Source organism: Bufo bufo, chromosome 3 (assembly GCF_905171765.1).
Source record: "Bufo bufo chromosome 3, aBufBuf1.1, whole genome shotgun sequence".
Classification (NCBI taxonomy): Eukaryota; Metazoa; Chordata; class Amphibia; order Anura; family Bufonidae; genus Bufo; species Bufo bufo.
The window spans coordinates 289472681-289495700 of NC_053391.1; the positions used below are offsets into that span (position 1 = coordinate 289472681).

Genomic DNA, 23020 nt, shown 5'->3' on the forward strand with positions numbered 1-23020 from the left:
TAGGGAAAAAACATGTGGGGATGCGTGTGCTGGGTTGGTAAGGAATATTGAAAAGATCATCCGCATACACGGCTGCAGTATGGATACCCAAGGGGGCTTGTAATCCACAAATATGCGGGTGTTGTCTTTTTGCTTGATCAATGTTTCCATACACATAACAAATAGGCTGGGCGAAAGGGGACATCGCTGTTGCGTGCCGTTGGCAATGTTATAAGTTGGTGACAGTGAGTTGTTAAAGGGCTTCTGTCACCCCCCCCCAAAACTCATTTTTTTAATTTTTGGGCATTTTATAATCCTTATTGTACGACTATTCAATATATAGGGCTCTTACCTTGTTCTGTCGCTTCATTTCATTAAAAATCGATCTTTAAAAATATGCAAATGACTTCACTACCAGCAAGGACGGCGTCTACTTGCTGGTAGACGCCGCATCCTCCTTTTAAAAAAAACGCCCCCCTCCTCCAGTTGATTGACAGGGCCAGCGAGCGCTCTCCTCTCCGGCTGGCCCTGTCAGCATTTCAAATCCCGCGCCTGCGCCTTACGTGTCTTTATTCGGCGCAGGCGCTCTGAGAGAAGGACGCTCGCTTCCTCAGTGCGCCTGCGCCGATGACGTCTTCTCTTTCGGGTTTAGGGGTGACGTCATTGGCGCAGGCGCACTGAGGGAGTGCTGAGGAAGCGAGCGTCCTTCTCTCAGAGCGCCTGCGCCGAATGAAGACACGTAAGGCGCAGGCGCGGGATTTGAATTGCAGACAGGGCCAGCCGAGGAGAAGAGCGCTCGCTGGCCCTGTCAATCAACTGCGAGTAGGGGGCGTTTTTTTAAAAGGAGGATGCGGCGGCTACCAGCAAGTAGACGCCCTACTTGCTGGTAGTGAAGTCATTTGCATATTTTAAAAGATCGATTTTTAGTTAAACGAAGCCACAGAACAAGATAAGAGCCCCTATATAGGAATAGTCGTCCAATAAGGATTTTAATATGCCCAAATATGAAAAATTCATTTTGGGGGGTGACAGAAGCCCTTTAACCTTGACTCTTGCCGATGGGAATGTATATAGCGAAAAAATAGCATTGAGAAGAGGCAAACCAAACTTAAGCAGCGTCCGTGCCGAGAAGAACCATAGGTATTTTATTGGATTTGGCAAAATGTATGGCGTTTGGAAACTCTATTAGCGTTGTCTTTGGCTTCCCTGGATGGGATAAAGCCTGCCTGTTCCTTATGTATCAAAGGAGGAAGAAATACCTGTATGCGTCTAGTCAGTATTTTTTGCCCACAGCTTGACATCACTGTTTAAAAAGGGAAATGGGGCGGTAGCTACCACATAGCTCCAAGTTCTTGCCCTCCTTTGGCAAGATGGCAATGTGTGCCTCCAATGCCTGTCTAGGGAGCTCCCCATCCTTCACTAACATCTGACAAAGGGATTGAAAATGAGGTAACAGAATATTTTGGAGTTTCTTGTAATAGCTTATGGGAAGACCGTCAGGCTTTTCCCTACAGGTGTCGATGATAAAGCTTGTTGGATTTCCAGCATAGAAGTTGGTGCTAATAGTTGAGAGGCTTCCCCAAGTGAATGAGCAGGAAGATGTAGATAATCCACACATTTTATGATATCCCCTGCTCACTCCTCTTTCTCCTCCAAACTCATGTTTAAGTTGTATAATTGCTCATAGAAATTGGCAAATTGAGAAGCTATTTCTTCAGTTTGATGCAACTAAGAGTTTGTGGAAGAGCGTATATAGGCAATGTGAGAGATGGCAGAAGGGACCTTAAGCAGGGCAGTAATCATCTTCCCCCCTGTATCCCCATGAACATATAAGCGCTGTTTTGAGTACATTAGGTTTTTCACAAATTTTACCCCCAGTAAATTTTTTAGCTGGCTTCTTAAGTGAGATAGCTCAGTGAGTTGTGAGACTGCTAGAGAACGTTTATGTACTTTCTCTAAGGCTGAGATCCGGCCTAGCAGAGAGTCAACCTCTTATGAGCTCTTTTTTTTTTACAAATGTTCCTAAAGCTATGAACTCTCCTCTGATGTAGGCCTTATTCCCATATCACGGGGAATGAGACATCAGAAGTGATATTAGTGAGAAGGTAGAAAAGTTTCTCACCTAATGCTGAAATTGTGGTATCATCTTGTAAAAGGGTTTTGTTGAGTCTCTAGGACCAAGCTTTCCGGCCAGGAGATGGAAGCTGTAGAGTTACATGAATTGGAGCATGATCTGAGACTGAGATTGACTCTATACCAGCCGATCTCACCCCAGCTAACTGTGCCTGAGAAATGAAAAGATAATACACTGGTATGAGTGGTGCACCTGTGGGGAAAAAAAAGTAATCTTTAGCATCTGGATGAATGTCTACTAAGTGGAGACTCTCTAAAGAAGCCTTCAGAGTACGTAAACTTGTGAATGAAACAGCATAACGAGAGGATGATAAATCTAATAACGGATTAGGAGTGTCATTGAAGTCTCCGACGAACAAAATTATACCTTCCGCAAACAAATGCAGTTGTTGGATAATGTTAGTTAGCCATTTCACCTGGCCCCGATTTGGGCTATTACACATTTGCTAAGGTAATTGGAATGTCGTCCACCTTCCCTTTTACAAATATAAATCTGCCTTCTGGATCAGATTTGGATCGGGGACAAGTGAAGGCCAAACCTTTTTTTAAAGCGATACTAACACCCATTGATGACTGAGGACCATTACAGCTGTGAAACCATTGGTTGAAAGGTGAGTATTGGAGTTTGGGAATTTTTGAGTTTTAAAGTGTGTCTCCTGTAAGAAGAGGGTGAGCTCTTGCGTATCAAAGAAAAAAAAACTGAGATCTCTTTTGAGGTACATTGAACCCCTTCACATTGAAGGGGTAGACCGTGTGTCTTGTCATGTCACAAATTGAAGAAGGGTAGGTCCCCCATAGATAGTGTGCTCCCTCGTCTCACCCGCGGGCCCCAGCAAGCAAACAAAATAAAACTTAACATAATTGAAAGATTGCATTAATAAGTACAAAGGAGGTAATATTTTGACGAGCTCAAGTCGGGCTGACTCCACCGGATTGGGCTCGTCTAATGCGAAAGGACAGTCGGGGTGGAGTTGGTGCAAATGTGACACCATTACTTAAGCCTGCCCCACATAGGCAGGCAGACCTGGCTAGCATAATACCCAGAGGAGGGCATCAGCATTGAGATGACCAATAAATTGTATGCTGTGGAGTCTTATAGTAGAACAACAACAAGGATGGATGAGGGAAAAGGGACCTCAACATAGATTTTGGACCCACCAAGTGGCTACATAAACATATGGCGTCAAACCCTTTCTTAACTTCTGAACCAGAAAGTATACCTTACTTATTATGGATCCGGCGGTGCAGGCAGAACCGGTAGATCATTCTCCATCGGGACCGGCATCCAAGAAAAAACTTGTACTGGTGGGATTTCCACTTTAGACCAAGCAGCCTGTAGGTCTTCTGGTGTACGAATGACCAATTGCTTGTTGTTTTTCACGATCACAATCCTAAAGGGGTAAAGCCACCTATATATTAGGCCATGAGCTCTTAGGTGTTCCAGTAACGGCTTAATGGTTCTTCTTTTGGCTAAGGTGGTAGGAGAGAGGTCCTGATATAAATGCACTGTAGCAGACTCTAGCAGGATGTCCCCTTTCTCTTGTGCTTGACGTAGGTTTGCAGAAGTGTCTGCAAAGTTCAGCAATTTACATATTACATCCCTCGGAGGTTCAGCCGAACCCGGTTTGGGACGTAGGGCTCTGTGGATACGCTCAATATTATAAAGAAAATGGTGGCAGCTACCTGATGAAGATCCTCTGCAGCATGCTTTTCCGGTATGCCTTTAAAACGCAGTTTATTCCTGCGATTGCGATTTTCTAAGTCCTCTAACTGGTTAAAGGCAGCATTAAGCTGGCGCTGCTGTTCCATGAACTTGAATCTCACCGAATCGCTGAAGGTAAGTATCGCAGTTTGCTGGTCTTCTAGTGTATCGACGCGGCCTCCCAAATGACAGAGGTCCACCCTGATATCCATTAGTTTTTTCATAATTGGCAGCATGGCCTGCAAAATGGTTTGCTTTAAAAAAGTACGAGTGATGGCTCCAAATCTTTCACCCCTCCTGCTGCGCTGTTTGTGTCCGATTCCTCTGCTGCATCCGAGTCTAGTGTATCAGCAGCCGGCGCCATCTTGGTCACCACAGCTCCGGCAGCAAGATCCTTGTTTTTTAGAAACTTCTCCATCTCCGCCTGCTGTTTCAGGGGTCTGGGGGTACCGGGGTCTCCTTACTTCTATCCCTGCCGATTTTCCCCACGGTAAGGCTGCTGATAGCTGATAAAAAGCCAAGTAAGGCGCCAAGTGGGAGAGGAGCTCCAGACTACACTTCCTTCTCCATGTACGCGCAGGCTCCACCCAAATTGTATTTTCTTTTAGCATAAATAGTAAAAGTGATGTTTTTATTAAGACCCTGTACAAGAACTATTTCTTGGCTTATCAACCCTGTCATTCAGTAACGGTGGATTGAGACAAACCAATAACAGTCTAGATTATCAGGAACAACCATTCCTGTGAACGTAGGTTACCGATAATCGGGCCAGCTAAATGTGCCACTGATTACCCGATGATGTGCAAAAACACTCGTTCATTTGGTGATCTCATCGTTCATGCAGGCACACCAATCATCATTTCTGGAGAGCCGATTGTGCGGTCTAAACAGTGATCTGCTGCCCAGAAACAATGATTCTGTATGGGGACGAGCGACCACTATAGCAATGAGGACAATCATACTATGAAGGAGATTTCTGCATGTAAATACAACGGTCTCCTTCACTGAGTGAGCAGCCGATTCGATTTACCAATACCAATCTAAGCTTTATGGTCTGAAAGAGTAACATGACAGGGCTTTACTTGCTAATTTTATTCAGGCTACAAACCTGCTCAAAAGTAATTTAATACAAAGAAAAAGTTATTTTCAAATGAATTTGAAGTAAAATATACTTGAAAGCCTGAGTTTAAGGGCCCATGCAGAAGACCAGGTGCATTTCAGCCCATAATACTTTGCCTATTATGGAACCGTATTTTGCAGCATATTGCACCATACACCATATTTCCATGTCATACACCATATTTGCATGACGCCATAGTTCCATGTGAGATACCATATATCTGATAAAGTGCTCCGTGAAAACACTGCTTCTAGTACAAAACTGTGTGCATGGTGAGGTTGGCAGAGATTAAAATGTTTGGCCAGTTTAAGACTACTTGGATTGTCTGAACACTAACATTTTTAAAACTACTGTCGCGTAATCGGCTAAATCTTGCCATTCCCCGGCTGCTTCCGATACAATGCTTGCTGGGTCCTCTCTGGTATCCAAATTCTGGTCCCATCACATAGGAAATGTCACCATCTTAGGGCAGAGTATCCATTATTTTATTGTTTTACAACAAAATTAGCTTTTATTTTTATTCAGTGGCTGGTCAACCAGTATATCACTTCTCAATATGGTGTAGTTTTCATAAAAGCACAGCTGGTCAGATGCAGTGCAACCTGGGAGCTGTGAGGCAGGATTCATTAGCTGTGTGCTAACCAGCCCACCCCTGCTGATCAAAAGCTTTCTCCCACATTCCTTTTAACTTCATCATAACTACATGTTTTGTATTGTATATGTATTTTCATACAAATACACTTTTACATAAATGAATTGCAGGATACTAAATAGCAGAGGAAGTATGTGCCAGTTGTAACAACTTACCCGCTCTTCATAGTTATTTTTTTTTTCTGCAACATTTGCTGTAATGGTTCTTAAAACTTTTATACAGAGCTTTTCTTCACTAGACATAAGATTTTTAGTGTGCTGAATAAGTCTGCAAAAAGTTAGAAAAAGGAACTAATTTAAAAGTTCGAGCATTATACATGACACAATAATAAATCAATTCTGCTCCTGTCCCACCAAACATATATTGCCTATGTGAACTAGTTATGATACATGTTATTTCTGTTGCTAAATCTAGTCCAGATTCTAAAATTCTTACTTGGAAATAAAGCCTCCACTCTCACATCGTGAACGAGGGTCAGTTCCTTCAGCGAAGAGTAATTCAGGGTGATGGAGAACATCTACAAGAACAGACTGTTCTGCTTCTACAAGAGGCTTCAGCTGTTGCTCTAGCACATGTATAATATCCTGAAAAGACACAGGTCAGTTATGTAGTTAATGCAAGACATTTGCTTCTCATGCAAAGTATAGTGTGTTAACGGGGTTGTCTCATCTCAGACTTTTCTAGCATAGGATATGGCGTCAAAGTCAGATAGGTTTGTGTCCCTCGAAGCATAGCTCGCTGTGCATGTGCGGGTCCCTGTCTTCACTTCTATGGGAGTTTAAAAAATAGCCAAACGAGAATGCTCGGCTATTTTTGGAAGCCCCATAGAAGTGAATGGAGAGTATGCTGCGTATGTGCAACACCTCTTCATTCACCTCTATGGGACTGCTGTAAATAGCTGAGCCAGCACTTGGCTATTTTTGGAATTCCCATAGCATGAATGGAGGGAGGCCTTGCTTGTGCGGTGTGCTCTACTTCACTTTGGGGGGCCATCCTAGAGATATGCCATGAAAGTCTGAGATGAGACAACCCCTTTAAACACCTGTTCCCACACACATTTATGTAAATTTAAGAAGCAACTTATGAACTCATAGAGTACTACTTATTCCACTGGATAACAATGTTCTTACAGTAATTTACTATGCTTGTTTGCTTGACAAAAGGAGTATTAAAAAGGTTGTCTCACTTCAGCAAATAATTATCATGTATACAAAATTAATACAAGGCACTTACTAATCTATTGTGATTGTCCATACTACCTCCTTTTTCTGGTTTCATTAATTTTTCCATCACATTATATACTGCTAATTTCCATAGTTATGACCACCCTGCAATCCATCAGCGGTGGCCGTGCTTGCACACTGTAGAAAAAAGGATCCGCCTATGCACACTCCTGTGGTCTCGGCCACCAGAGAGGATGGTGCTTTTTCCTTTAAAGTGCAAGCACGACCATGCTGCTGGATTGTAGATTGGTCATAACCGCTGGATACGAACAGTGTATAATGCTATGGAAAAATGAATCAAGGCAGGAAAGGATGCAATATGGGAAACAACAATACAATAGTAAGTGCCTTGTATTAACTTTCTCTACATAATAAATGCTATTTGCTGAAGTGAGACAACCCCTTTAATGATTGAAAATAAACCACGATGGAAAAAGGTACCAGTTACCTGTATTTTCATTTTGTATTTTGCGTATATGCCCTTTAAAGATTAAAGTATAACTGTAATTTCAGTTTATTTTTAAATATTGTGTGGGGACAGGGACGCTATAGATTTTTGTAGTATACTTTATTAGGGAAAGATATTTCTTTGTACTAGAAAACAGGGTGTAAAGAGTCTTCTTAGCAAAGCTGATTGTTGGAAAGTAAGAAAGTCTGTCTTCAGTCCTACAGAGCACTCCTGGATGCAACATATAGAGCCTTCCAGCCAGCCTCTTGTCAGTGTCTGTCTATGTACAGGTGCCCCAAATATTACTGCCCAACACCCTGCCTTCCTGACTTGTTTTACATAGGTGTGTTCAGCACTCATTAGAACCGAATACTGAAGACAGGCTCTCTTTAGCAACCCCTTCGTTAGAGCTTTGCTAAGAAGACTCTTTACACCCTATTTTCTAGTGAAAAACATCCTTCCTTATAAAGTAAATTACAAAAATCTTAAACATCTCTGTTCCTACACTATATTAATAATAAACTGAAACTACAGTTACACTTTGAAGCTGGGGCTACCCAGTGACATAAATATCACAATGTCGTCCTGCAACATTGCATATAATGATTCTTCAATTGGGTGACCATGAGAAAAAGCAACATGCTGCTACTGTGACAACAGTTTTTTTGCCCGCAGATTCCAAGTCTTACACAACTTTGCAGTCATTGAACACTATGCATGTCATGTGTGACTGACTTGTCTGCAACATTTCTGAGATCTAGCTGTGTTTTTATAGCCAAATCCTAGCTCTAAAATAGTTGCCCCGGCATATACATAGTTATCTCCATACAAAATTTCATTGGTGGCAGATTAAATAATAGTTGATGCCTGCCACATTACATGAGGTCCCAACTATTTCTCCTTCCTGCTGACCTGCAACTTCTCTACAATGTTCTTGTAATCCCACTGGTTCTGTGTAGCACTGGCACGAGTAAAGGTTCTTGAGGATGTAGCTTGCTTGTAGGCGGGCTGATTTCTCTGAAGTGAACTTGAGGAACTGTTCAGTAAAGAACTAACATGCGAATCTAAATCCATGGGAAGTGATATGTTGCGACTCTTTGCTAAAAAAAAAAAAAAAAATATACAAAAATGAAATAAGAGAATATAAAAATGTATGTATCTCATTATACTGCACTGTCAGCATACATCCTCACAGAATGGAAAAAATCCATTACACAAATTTCCTCCTCATTCTCATGTGGATTTTCTTGCCATGGGTTTCACCCTATACATTTCAAAAGGTGAAATCCTGGTGAAAGTCTGCAGAAAAATGTACATGTTGCAGTTTTAAAATCAGAAACGCAATAATTTACACATTTTAACAAGTCGTTTGGATGAGATGTGTCACATACTACTGTAATATGTGGTGGATCTGCAGATCCAGATAGAAAGTCCACAGCATAGAGGGTTTTGTACCCTGATGTTTGTTTTTAGAAATTATTTTGCACATTATGTATTTTAGTTTTACATTTTTATTAAAATGTCATGCCTAGCATCAGGCTGTTCAGTTAAAATAATGTAAAACTTCTTACCAACCACAGCCAAGGCCCTTATGCATGCTTCTACTGATCCCTTATACTGCTGCTGAAGCCAAGGACACTCTAAAAGCCGAGTAGTTGACTGCAGAAGTTGGACTACTATTGCTTGATGAGTCTTAAAAACAGTAAATTGATTAGTACAAGTCTCATTCTAATATAATGCAATTTATATTACTTAATATATAATATTGATGACTAACAAGTTCAAGACTAACAGGATAACACAGTGAGTATTAAGTCAGTGGACAAATTCAGTGTCCCCCCCCCCCCCCCCCCCTTCATCTCATGTTTGGTTGTAAACTGACCACACAACTTCACAAACATTAACTATTTTAAATAACTGAAGTCTTTAGATATATTATAGAGACAATATAGAATGTACTTCTTTAAGTCTGTCAATACTGTGGTATAGCATTCAGCAGTGGGCTTGTACTCTTTCATTCTACAAGGAGGTGCCTCAGGTCCTGTACTCCCACTGAATAAAACTTTCCATATATCTCTATGACATATTAGAAAGTCTTCTGAAATTATAGTTAAAGGGGTTGGGCCACTAATATAAATATATTCCACCCAACAGAAATTGCTGCTATATTACTTTCCCCAAATACCATTTTTCAGAACTGCCTTCAATTGTTGGTTACATCCTGTAGTGGAGCCTTTTATTACAGGACACAAAGGCTCACAGCACTTCTTTTCTTTTCCTTCAATAACCACTCCTCTATGTGCAGTGTCAGTTACGGATGGATGGACAGATAAATAGATAGATAGATAGGATAGATGGATGAATTTTGCTCTAACAAATGATGAAAATTAGCACAAGTTGTGCCTGTTGTAAAACAAGTTACACAATGCATTTTGACTATGTGGAGGTAAAAAATGGACTGGTTAGTGTCACATTTCCTACTGATGTCAGGATTCAAGCATGGTGGATAAGAGAAAACTGAAAATTAGGTAAATTTGAAAAAATTGGAAAAACACAGTCCAAGGAGGAATAGGAGCTAGATTACTTGATGAAAATAGTAGTTTATGGAACAACCTCTAACATCTTAAAGATTATTCACAGTTTTGATGGTCATTTTAGCATTGTTACAGTAATGATTAAAAGAACTGCTTCTGTCTTCTCTTTTTAATAAGCGCTATGTAGTGAATAAAGGCAACAGTACGGCTGCTGCTCATATTGAACCTCTAATGTTTTCCGCTCTATAGAAGCCCTAGTAAAAGTGACAAACTGAAATAACGATGTTTCCCAGGTGTCTTTAAAGGACCTCTTGGCAGACATATTATGTAAAAAAAATAAAGACAAACATAAGAAAAAAAGTTTTATAAAAGAAATCAATTTAAATACAGAAAGACAATATATTTTTTCTTTAGCAATCATTAAATTAAAAAACAAAAACCTACACATATAAGGCTACTTTCACACGAGCGTTCGGAGCGGATCCGTCTGATGTTTCATCAGACGGATCCGCTCCGATAATGCAGACATTTGCATCCGTTCAGAACGGATCCGTCTGCATTATTACTTAGAAAATTTTCTAAGTCAGAAAGTAGCCTTAGCGGATCCGTTCAGACTTTACATTGAAAGTCAATGGGGAACGGATCCGCTTGAAGATTGAGCCATATGGTGTCATATTCAAGCGGATCCGTCCCCATTGACTTCCATTATAAGTCTGGACGGATCCGCTCGCCTCCGCACGGCCAGGCGGACACCCGAACGCTGCAAGCAGCGTTCAGGTGTCCGCTCACTGAGCGGAGCGGAGGCTGAGCGCTGGCAGGCGGATGCATTCTCAGTGGATCCGCCTCCACTGAGAATGCATTGGGGCCAGACGGATGCGTTCGGGGCCGCTCGTGAGCCCCTTCAAACGGAGCGCACGAGCGGACACCCGAACGCTCGTGTGAAAGTAGCCTTAGGCATCTACATGACTGTAAGTATGGTTATTAATTCAATGGATTATTTAGTATTAAAGGTGAACATTGTAAAAATGCCCAAAATTGTTCTTTTCTTTATTACCATCACAAAAAGTATGTAAATTGTACCCCAAAAGCAGTGGCAAAACAGAAAACAATTTCTCCCTTATAAAACAAGTCCTCATACAGTCACGAGTGAAAAAAATAAAAGTTAGACTGCAGAAATGCAGAGTAAAAAATTTAAAATATGAAGCCAATCATTAAAGTCTTGTGAAGTCTCGCATCTGTATGTTGACTTCAGGGTTCGGCGCAGGCAGTACAGTAGCGTCCCAGACAATAGATTCTGTACTGTATCTCTGCCAAACACTAAAGCCAATCTGCAGAAGAGAGACTTTGGAACACTTTGGTGCTAGGTTTGATTACTGCTTCAGTACCTAGCCGTCAGTCAAAGTGGTGGTGGCGCAGTAAGCAAGTGAGTGAGTGGAGCCTCTGGGTGCAACAAAATGCAACGGCACCACCCACGTTGCACCTCAGAGCTCAACTGCATATTATTAAAAAGTGGATTCCTCAGCAATGCGGGCACATAGCGAGATGGAGTCAACACCATCCCTCTGGTCAGCTGGTTTTATTGAGATATATTTGGTGACAGATTCCCTTTATGGGATTATGTAATTTTAATCAAAATTAGCAAAGCTATATAGAAAGGCTAGCATGAATTTTGCTGTGGAAGGTCACATACCTGAAGAGAGGTGCTGTTCTCTGAAAATGGTGAGTTAAAGAAGGATCTTATTGTTTCCAAAACCACAGTGAGAACATACTTTTCTAAGGTAGGATCTGAAAGGCGTTTCTCTCGTTTATTACATACCTGTAAAAACAGAGGCAATTATGTAAATAATATTGTAGAAATTTAGCGATATATAGACATGAATGTTAGCCAGAAAAGGAAGTGAAATACTAGTTGCAATAATAGGAACCCACAATCTGAGGAAAAAAATATGTTTTATGATCTGCTAGATCCCTTTTGTGTTCTGAGCTTACTGGGTGCTATGTTTTTTTTTTATAGAGACCTCCTAATAATTATTTGTGGTCTGTTCTATAGCTTTTGTTAGAACAATTCTGTTGTAGAATATGTTAGTACTTTGTCACAGGATTTCTAGATAGAAGATAATTTGTTATCTCCAGTGTAGGTGTGATGAAATTCAATCTCTTGCGGTCTTCACGGCCCCTTGCAGAGGTGAGAAAAGTGTCTTCAGATAGGGTGGTGGTTCTTTGGAAGGAATTTTTCAAGATACCTTCAGATAACCCAGTCTGAAGAAATAACGAAGACTTGGGCTTGTTATTTAAATGAATGGTCGCTAATGTAGTTCCTCATAATCCTTTTACATTAGTTACAGGGCATATTAGCCATTTTTTGTAAAGAGCTGTAAAAATGTACTAGGCTGTTAACATCCACACTCTTGAAATATGTCTGTGTCTGTAATTGAGTTAGAGATATGCCCAAAGTAATGTGGTTCACTTTTTTTTTTCCTTTTTTCAAAATCCTGGGCCTCATGTTTACTGCTGTCCCATAATATAAACAAATTATTGATATAGTGTTGGAAATTTACCAGTTATGGGTCATACCTAGGGCTATTAACTACAAGAGCATCTTCGAAAATTGTAAAGATTGTAACTGGGGGGAAATCTTTTGCCCATTGCAGTCCCCTTCTTCTATAGAATAAATTGAAATGTAATAGAGAAGTAATTATGTTCTAATATAAATGTAATGTTGTTTAATATAAAAGGTTCCCTGTCTGGGACTCATAGGTAGATCCTTAACGTTTCAGCTATTGTCCATATACTCAGATCATGGGTGTACATCTACACATGACATCCAAAGTTGGAAGGATGAATGAATCCCTCCATGATATTGAGTTGAGATCTAGTATCAGTTACTATGAGTCTCACAGGTAAGTGAGTAGTTGGGGCACATCTTTTTGTAAATGTTAAATGTTGATCTAATTTTTTTTGGTGTCCCAGAGAACTTTTAATAGTACAAAACTTTTCTTTCCTTTTGGGATATGAAACAATAAATGACACCAAAAGCTAGGAATCACACTTACTCGAGCCATGTCTAGAATGAAGTTTTCAAAAAGGGTCCAGATGTGGTTGCTTGTATATATTTCTTTCATTTCCACCTCAGTGTCCACATAACAGTGATTTACAAAGTTCACATAGGATATTTTTACCTTTGAAAAAAAGTTGTTCATAATGGTTAAACAAAGTGCCGAAATATCCATAAACCAACACGAAATATGGGAAACATGCTATTAAAATCATATTTAGAACTGCATATTGTATTGAGGCATATATTGCTGTACAGAAGAAATACTATCTTTATCTTTACTCTGCATTAGATCAAGAGGCTGTTCAGCATTTATGTTTAATACATGCTTTAAGTAAGGGAGTATAAATGTTTTACTACACACATTAAAATGTACTACATCTCTAAACTTATAATAACTACATACTGTATTTTTTGCCCTATAAGATGCACCTGGCCATAAGACACCTATGGTTTACAAGAGGAAAGTAAGAAAAAAAAGCAGACCTTAGATCAGACCCCAATGTTAATCAGACCCCAATGTTAATCAGACCTCAGCTCAGACCCCCCTTTTTTTTTCCTTCCTCCTTTCTTAATCTTTATTTTAATCTTTTCATTATAGAAAAAACATTGAACAACAACTCCCCATCCGAATCACACAAATTAGGGATTTATACAATTCTAATATAAAATTATATATCTATATATCTCACACAATTGCCCCGTTTCCCTTCCCTCTCCCTAAAACCCTGCCCCTCCCTTGAGACAGAGAAGGCACTGCGACTTAAAAAAAATTTTTATCTGGGTAATCTATGATTTCCAATACTTCTAATGTAACGCCTTCTTCCCCTTATTTTGATATATAACCTTTTCTTTTTTCATCATCTACTGCATTTTTCCATTCCAAATATGTAGGTGGTTTTGCTATGTTCCATTTTTTTAGGATCAATAATCTGGCTTCAAACATGACTTTCCCAATCACCAATTTAATTCTATTTGGTATACTTAGCCATCTCATGCCCCCCAGAATACACACAATTGGGTCTCTGTCTAATTTATAGTCATATACTTTCTTAACTGTTGCAATTATCTCAAACCAATATCTAAAAAATTTTGCGCATCTCCATAATAAATGTACCAACCTATGTTTTCTTTTTTGCACCTTGGGCACTCACCTATTTCTCTCACCGCCATTCTTTATAGCTTAAATGGAGAACGGTGCAATCTATGCACCAATTTTTTTTTAGATATTCTATGGGAGGCATTAAAAGACACCTTTTAAAGGAGAGCTAGTTATATCTATCTATACTTTATTCTCTATTATTCCAACATTATTTTCCCATTTACCCCTTGCAGTCACTGTTATGTTATTATTTTTTGCCCTCAAAACCACCTTATACATTATCGCTAATGCCCCTTTCGATTTCAAAATCCTTAAACAGATCCTTAAATTCCTGATCCTCTTCCTTCTTATACCTTTCTGGATCAAGTGACGAGCCAATCCTTACGTGAAATCTAATATTCACTTACCAATTTACCAAATTCCTTCATTATCCGTCCTTCAAATATTTAACTTAATCTACTCATGCCCCTTTGTTCCCAATTAACATATTGCCTAATTTTTTGTATTTCTTGTAAATATACATTAGTCCATATAGGAGTGAATTCTAAATAACCCTTCATCCCCATAATTACTTTAACCTCCTCCCACATTTTATTCATCAAATACAGTACTGAATTTACCCCACTTTTACTGCTTAAAAGCCCTGTTTCCAACACCTGAAATATTGAATCATAGTTAATTTAAACAATTCATCCTTTATAATATCATTCATCTCAAAATTATTTATGTGAACAAATTGGTATATTTATTATTTGGTTGCACAATCAGGTAACGTCAATCCCCCTTCCTTCCCAGGTAATTGTAGGGTTTCCTTTCTAATTCTTCCCTTCTTACCCCTCCAAATAAACCCTCTAGTTATTTTATCTAATACTTTAAATATACTCTTAGGAATTACCATTGGTGTGTTTTGAACAACAAAGAGAACTTGAGGAAGAAAGATTAATTTTCAACAAATTAAATCGGTCCTATCATGGACATTGGAATCCTACACTATAAACGTCTTCACCCTAAACTTACTCACCAAATGGAGAACATTTAACTTAATATACATATTTACATCTGATGTAATATGAACGCCTAAATATTTAATACTACCTTCTTTCCCTATTACTTTTGCTATGGTATTGACATTCAATCTTTACGTGGATCTAACACCATATAATCCCTTATCGCCACCATGAGATAGTTTTGTTTATCCACCATATATTTATGTAATATACACTCACCTAAAGAATTATTAGGAACACCATACTAATATGGTGTTGGACCCCCTTTTGCCTTCAGAACTGCCTTAATTCTATGTGGCATGGTGCTGATAGCATTCTTTAGAAATGTTGGCCCATATTGATAGGATAGCATCTTGCAGTTGATGGAGATTTGAGGAATGCACATCCAGGGCACGAAGCTCCCGTTCCACCACATCCCAAAGATGCTCTAGTGGGTTGAGATCTGGTGACTGTGGGGGCCATTTTAGTACAGTGAACTCATTGTCATGTTCAAGAAACCAATTTGAAATGATTCGAGCTTCGTGACATGGTGCATTATCCTGCTGGAAGTAGCCATCAGAGGATGGATACATGTTCTCATTCTGTTTACGCCAAAATCGAGACTCATCAGACCAGGCAACATTTTTCCAGTCTTCAACAGTCTAATTTTGGTGAGCTCGTGCAAATTGTAGCCTCTTTTTCCTATTTGTAGTGGAAATGAGTGGTACCCGGTGGTGTCTTCTGCTGTTGTAACCCATCGCCTCAAGGTTTTGCGTGTTGTGGCTTCACAAATGCTTTGCTGCATACCTCGGTTGTAACGAGTGGTTATTTCAGTCAACGTTGCTCTTCTATCAGCTTGAATCAGTCGGCCCATTCTCCTCTGACCTCTAGCATCCACAAGGCATTTTTGTCCACAGGACTGCCGTATACTGGATGTTTTTCCCTTTTCACACCATTCTTTGTAAACCCTAGAAATGGTTGTGCGTGAAAATCCCAGTAACTGAGCAGATTGTGAAATACTCAGACCGGCCCGTCTGGCACCAACAACCATGCCACGCTCAAAATTGCTTAAATCACCTTTCTTTCCCATTCTGACATTCAGTTTGGAGTTCAGGAGATTGTCTTGACCAGGACCACCCCCCTAAATGCATTGAAGCAACTGCCATGTGATTGGTTGACTAGATAATTGCATTAATGAGAAATAGAACAGGTGTTCCTAATAATTCTTTAGGTGAGTATATAGCACCTGTGGCTTGTAAGGAAGGGGTATATAGATATTTGCTATCACCATACATATCCCCTCGATCATACATGTTACAAAGACATATCTGCCTTGATCAGCTACTTGAGATGCAATAAACTCATATTTTATCTTACTATGAATAAATATGGTTACACCCCTAGAATAGGAATCTTTTGACCATCTACCCTACCGAATCCTTATCCAGATGCGTGTCTTGAAAGCAGATGATTGCCGGAAGATATCTCTTCACCCAATCAAAAATGGCATATGTTTCTAATTTATCCCTTACATTCAATTATAATCATTTATCTATAAATAAAAAAGAGAAAACACACAATCTACTCATCCCTGGCGTTCCCTGCCTCCGAACCCACCCCACCCTAACCCTCCTCCCTTTCCCCCTTCTTAGCTCCCATAAACCTTAAATAGGAGAGCTCCAAAACCATGCATAATCCCTATCCCCCTCCCCCCCATTTATTGCCTATAAGGAGGAGGGGGGATATATTTCTGCCTTTCTTTACTTGTATTCAAAGAATAGTCGGGGAATATCATAATTTTTTTTACCCTGTATTTAAAAATTGTCTGATGTCCTTGTAATTTGTACAATCCTGACTCTCTATTCCTTCCGTTATTCTCAGACATCTTAAATTTGTTCTGCGTGCCCTATCCTCCAGCTCATTCACTTTATTTTCTAATGCAAATTTGTTGTTTTAAGTAAAGCTACATCTTTCTTCAAATCATAAACTACATCCTCAACTTCTAATACTCTCTCCTGCATTGTGTGGATCTGATCTATAATTTTCCCCATATCATCTTTTATAAAGCTCAGGTCGGATTGTACCATTCTAATTTGACTAGCCAGATTACCCATCATTCCTTCCAACTTGGTTACCATATGAAATATTTCTTAATAGTTTTTGCATCTTACTGCATACTCCTCTCTCCATACTTCTCTCCTCTCTGGTCCTGCCACCATTTTCTCTCCCTTCTCCTCTCCCACATTTTGCCTGAGTTTAGGGGATTGGGAAGGAGTAGCTGCTGACATATATTTGTTCATTGCATTTTGTTTTGACAGAGACTCTATACCCACAAACCCATCCCAGACCTCCTAAACATTTCCCCCTTGATCCTCTTTTTTGGACGGCATTTTCCCCTTTTTTTTCCCTTTTCTTTTTCTCCTTCCCTTTCCCTTCCTTTCTCCAAAGAAACACTTAAATGGCAATATATAAAATTATACCCAAAAAGTTAAAAAAAGAGAAAACAATTAGAGGAATATACTAAAATTGCCGGTTGTCTTGTAAGTTATTTCAATTACTATTGACCAGATACTCTCTCCTCCCCCCAACCTCCTTCAATCCAACCACCAACCCCTTTCACTATTAAAAACTAAAAGAAAAAAAAAATAAACACTCCCTCTTGGAATATCAGCAGTTCCTTGGTCCTTGATCTTTTATAGTAAATTATCAAAGGTTAGGTGACAGTTTATATTAGTTCAGCCTTAGTCCCGAAGTAAGCTTCGTTAGCAAAAAACAAATCAGAGCAGTAAGGGAACACAGATTCTTCTCCTCCCCCTCACAGGTACGACAAAACTGAACACCACCAGGTCCACAGTGAAATGTATTATAGTCAGTCTAGTAAAGTTACTTTAGTTTACCGAAGTTAACATGGATTAGCAGTAGTTGACAGGTTTAATTAGCAGCGTTAGTTTAGTTACCAAATTTGGCTCTTGCAGCTGTATGGACATCACATTTCTGGAGACTTTACTCTCTGGCAGCTTTACACCCTGCTCCAACAATACTCCAGTTTACCAACTAAACCCAAGTTCGTTGACAATTTGAATTACTTCAGCCTTAATCCTGAGATTAGCTTTGTTCAAAAATAAAACACTCAAGGAAGCTGAGAAACATCGCTTCTTCTCCTCCCCCACACAGATACGGCAAAACCAAGCGCGGCCAAATCCAAAGTAAAATACAGCCAATTAAACCTGGCTATATAGTATATCAGATTATCATAGTTACTCTTAGTGGTAAGGTTAGTTTAGTTGGCAGAAATTTACGGGGATTAGCAGGAGTTAACCGGTACGATAAAACTGAAGACAGCCAGGTCCAAAGTGAAATGTAGCAAATTAACCTGACTGGAAATCAGATTATCCTAGTCCGTTTTATTGGTATAGTTTAGTTCGCAGAAGTTAAGGATTAGCAGGAGTTAGCAGGTTTAATTAGCTGAGTTAGTTTAGTTAACAAGCTTAGTTCATGTAACTCACAAAACATCACTTTTCTGGCAGCTTTACACCCTGCTCCAACGTTGCTCACGCTTATCCACTGCACTACTTCACTGCTCAGCAGGGGCGTTGTTAGGTTAAAACATTTTGGGGCCTGGGCCCCTGATGTCTTGTCCCAGGCCCCGAATGTCCTGCCTGCTAGATACAACTGTATTGCCCTCCTCAGGACGGCAATACAATTGAATCTAATGCACTGTAAAAGCTGAAGGACCTGTGGTGACATCACAGGTCATGTGACCAGCAAAACAGGCAGTGTTTGGGAAGGACCTGCAATGATGTCACCATCATGTGACCAGTGCAGGAGAGGAGGGAAGTGAAGAGGAGAAGTCCTGGGGGAAGAAGCTGTGCTGATGTCTGCTACATGAGGAGAGATAAGTTAAGGGAGAGTCAAAGCAATGCTTGGAGTTGTAGTTATTTAACTGAGACTGTATGTTAGGGCTGAAGGGAGGGATGTTATTTACATGGGACTGAATGTTGAGTGGGTGATGTTATTTACATGAGGCTACATGTTGGAGGTGGTTGGGGCAGAGTGATGTTAATTACATGGGACTGTATGTTTATGGTGGTGTGGGAGGGAGTAATGGTTTTTGCATTGGACTGTATGTTGATGGTGGCTGTGGGAGGGAGTGATGCTATTTACAAGGGACTGAATGTTGGAGGTCACTGGAGAGGGGATTATGTTATTTACATGGGACTGTATGTTAAAGACGGTTGTGGGAGGGAGTGATGTTATTTACATGGGACTGTATGTTAATGGCGACTGAGGGAGGGAGTGATGTTATTTACATGGGACTGAATGTAGTAGGGGGCTGAGAGAGGGGGTGATGGTATTTACATTGGACTGTGTGTTGGAGGTGGCTAGCGGGGGTGGGGTGATGTTATTTACATGGGACTGTATATTGGAGGGACTGAAGGGAGGGGAGTGATATTTTTTTACATGGGACTGTATTTTGGAAGGGACAGGATAGATGGTGTGATGTTATTTAGATGGGACTGTATGGTGGATGGAGGAATATAACTAGAGGGGGCATTATAAATACTGGGGGCACTGTAGGAGCATTTTAAATCCAGGGGGCATTATAGGCGTTCTTATTACCACTGGGGGAACAGTAGGGGGCCTTATTTCTACTGGGGGCTCTGTGAGGGTATTTTTAATACTGGAGGGCTCTTCTACTAATGGGGGCACTCTTGTGGAGTATGATCACTGTGGGGTACTGTAGGGGGCAGTATTGTGGAGCATTATCACTGTTGGGGGTATTACTAATGGGGGCATTCTAGAAGGGAATTACTATTGGTGGAACTATGAGGAGCACTATTACTATGGGGGCACTGATATTTCTTTAGGATAGTATTTGGGGTTATCGGGGGGCACAGCGAGCAACAGGATAACACTGTGGGCACTCCAAGTTGGGGGAAGATGTCCGTGTCACACTCTGTCCGGACCAAATGGAGAAGATGATGACAGAGAAGATTTACATCAGAGGAGATGTCACCTGGAGGCCCTGGAAGTGAGAGATACGTGCTGCTGTATAGCAAGTACAGTAAAATGCTGGCGGAGGGGGGGTGGCGACTTAGAAAACTGGGCCATATTCATTGGGGCTTGGGCCTCGGATCTTTTGAGACCCTAGCAATGCCCCTGCTGGTCAGCCACATGTTTAGGCACAACTCGCACTCAGACCGACGACTTCATATACCTCTCCAGGGCTTCTCATTTCTGTTTCCCTCAACGGAACCGCCGTCTTCCTTTCTCCCCTCTCTCACAGGTGATCTTCACCACCACCTCTCTGGGTTCCCCTCCACTCCAGCCGCCACTCAAAACTGCAATTTCACCCCCCAGAGGGAACTCCAAAGACATTCGGCTCATCCGGCTCACCGCAGCGAATCTTCAGCGTTAGTAATCAGCTAAGGCTATGTTCACATCAGCGTTCAGCCTTTCCGTTCTCCTTCTCCGTTATAGGATCATCTTCTGAGCGGAAACCTAACGGACCCCATTATAGTCTATGGGGGTCTATGAGGTCCGTAGGCTCCGTTCGGCTCAGTTATGAGCCGAATCCGTCCTTTCCGTTTTCCTGCTCCTATAACGGAGCAGGAGAACGGAAGGGCTGAACGCTGATGTGAACAAGGCCTTAGACAGCTCCCGCCTCACAGCTCCTGTCTCTCCACACATGGCTCCCAGCAACTCCACAATCCCCCAGCGTTGCTGCTCACATCTCCCGGCAGCTACTTTCTCAGCAGTCCCTTCGGCAGACAAACACACCTGGCCCTCCTCACATCCTCCAAGAAGGCGGATCAGTCGTCCTGTGTCAGATGCTCACCATGCTCCCCCAATGTTAAAACAGACATCAAATCAGACCCCCCAATGTTCATTAGACCTCAGCTCAGACCCCCAATGTTAATTAGATCTCCAAACAGATCTCAGATCAGAACTCTAATATTAGGCTACAGCTCAGATCCTCAAAAAGACCTCAGATCAGACCCCCAAACAGACCTCAGATCAGTTGGGACCCAATGTTAATTAGATCCCAGCGTGCCTACATCCTTGCGCTGTGCGCTTGCAGGAGAAGACCAGGAAGCAGTGAGTACAGAGCCAGCACTGGAAGCGCTATATTCACCACTCCCTGGTCCTACTGTACTAATGAGCGCTTCCATAATGGAAGTGTTTATTAGTAATTGTCCCATAAGACGCACTGACATTTTTCCCCCACGTTTGGTGAAAAATATGGTAATTAAAGAATTTATATTAAACAGTAACTATTTAATGAAGGCACTTCACAATTCAGGGCATGATCTTATAAGAGAAACACAATAATCTCCAAAAGGTAGACCACACATTTTTATTACCATTCCTTGGACTTGTCCTGATTCAAACTTATCCTGTATAAACCTAGTTTCAAGGACTCGTCTAGCTGACAAAATCCATCTTTATGCACGCTATTAGATAGCTCAGAGTTAATAGAAGGGGTCCTCTGTTCAGGATAGTTATTTCTTGGCCTTTACTTTACTCAAACAAAATGCTGATGTGCATTGACACGACAGTATGCTATGCTTATTTTCTTCTGTGGTGGAACTACAATGTAACTGAACATTTACTGCTGGGTTACCCCATAGTTCACTGCTGATTGCTAAGTCTGTAATCAGCTTATGGTAAAGAGACCCTACTAAATTACATTTTCTCCAAAGTGGACAACCCCTTTAAGATTTTTATAGGTACAGTAGCATCTATGGATCCATCAAATATAAGGGAAAAGTGGAACAGTTAGTTTCATGCTTTAACCAAAGCAGAATTTAAAAATCTGACCTCTGTAATGCAGTCTTCATGAGTTACGACTCGTACAACATCCTCCAGAGGTAACAAAGACGTGCACTTGATCTCAGTGTAGACATTTTTGCCCTCGGCGCAAGCAGCTAGAAGATCAACTAGTGAAATGTGATACATAAGCGGACTGTTCTCATCTACACCTTCACGGGCTACTGCCATCATTTCCAGCATTGATGTAAATGAAGTTTTGTCATTGTAGAAAACAACAACATCATCTCCTGCATTTGTGAGCTGCAGAAACAAATACAAAACATACTTTTACTTGCTACTGGGCAGGGATAGGGCAATCAGTCAGACAGTAATTTACAATAGTCTTTCAATTTGTTGTAGAGATTAGGGAGCTTGTAGAAGAAAACATATTTCCAATTCAGCAAACAATAAAAGTTAAAACATCTTTCCCTAAAAACTAGCATACTGAAAAGATAAAGTAAAAAATGTATTACTGTTATGTACAGTTTTCTACCTTTTAGTTTACATTCCTTTTGTATTTATCACATTAGGACCTGCAATCACAACCTACAGTTCCTGTTTGCTATAATACAGTTTAATTTTATATAGACAACAGCATTTCTGGAATTTAATCAACTCAACAAATACATTTTAGCCTAATTTTGGGTTGCCCTATACTTTATCCTGTTATCCAGATGTAGACAACTAGACAATCTTTACCTCTGTCATGATCATGTCCTGACATTTTTTTATATATTTGCCTTCAGCTTTGATGATGGTGTGCAGGAAGTCTAAGTATTGCACATGTCTCCCATGTGTGGCTAGACAATGGATAAAGTGTTGAAGAACAGTCTCATGGATCTCAGTGCACAGGTGGTAATTATTCAGAAAAATGTGTTGCATAGTCTCAGCCTCTAAGAGCTAAAAAACAGAACAAGGAAACAAGAGTTAAATTTGTACAACCTATCACAACCTTTAACAATATGATCTTATTGAAGAATAAAGGAATCCAGCTAATAACTTCATTCATTCAGCAACCCCAAACCAAAAAAATCGTAAACAGAAACAAATGGTAGGTTCACACGGCCTAATAGTCAGGCAGATTATCAGGGACCAACAGTCCTGCGAAGCTCATTCCCGACAATCTGCCTGTCTAAAGGTGCAGCGATCACCCGATGAATGAGCAAATGCTTCCTTCCCAATGATCGTCTGCTCCTTGGCCCATGTAAACCCACCATTAAGCTAGTCATGCACACTGGGCTAGATTTAGGCTGCTTTCACACTGAGTGTTTGA

The 23020-nt window shown here is 40.6% G+C and overlaps 1 protein-coding gene across 1 annotated transcript in view; it reads right to left on the minus strand.

Annotated features, from left to right (window-relative positions):
* Positions 1-23020, minus strand: part of ITPR3 (inositol 1,4,5-trisphosphate receptor type 3) — a 605308-nt gene that overhangs the window by 261292 nt on the left and 320996 nt on the right. Inside the window, 8 exon segments of the mRNA XM_040424182.1 lie at positions 5742-5853; positions 6022-6170; positions 8170-8357; positions 8829-8949; positions 11482-11607; positions 12845-12970; positions 21757-22008; positions 22447-22647. Coding sequence (XP_040280116.1) covers positions 5742-5853; positions 6022-6170; positions 8170-8357; positions 8829-8949; positions 11482-11607; positions 12845-12970; positions 21757-22008; positions 22447-22647 — 1275 coding nt within the window.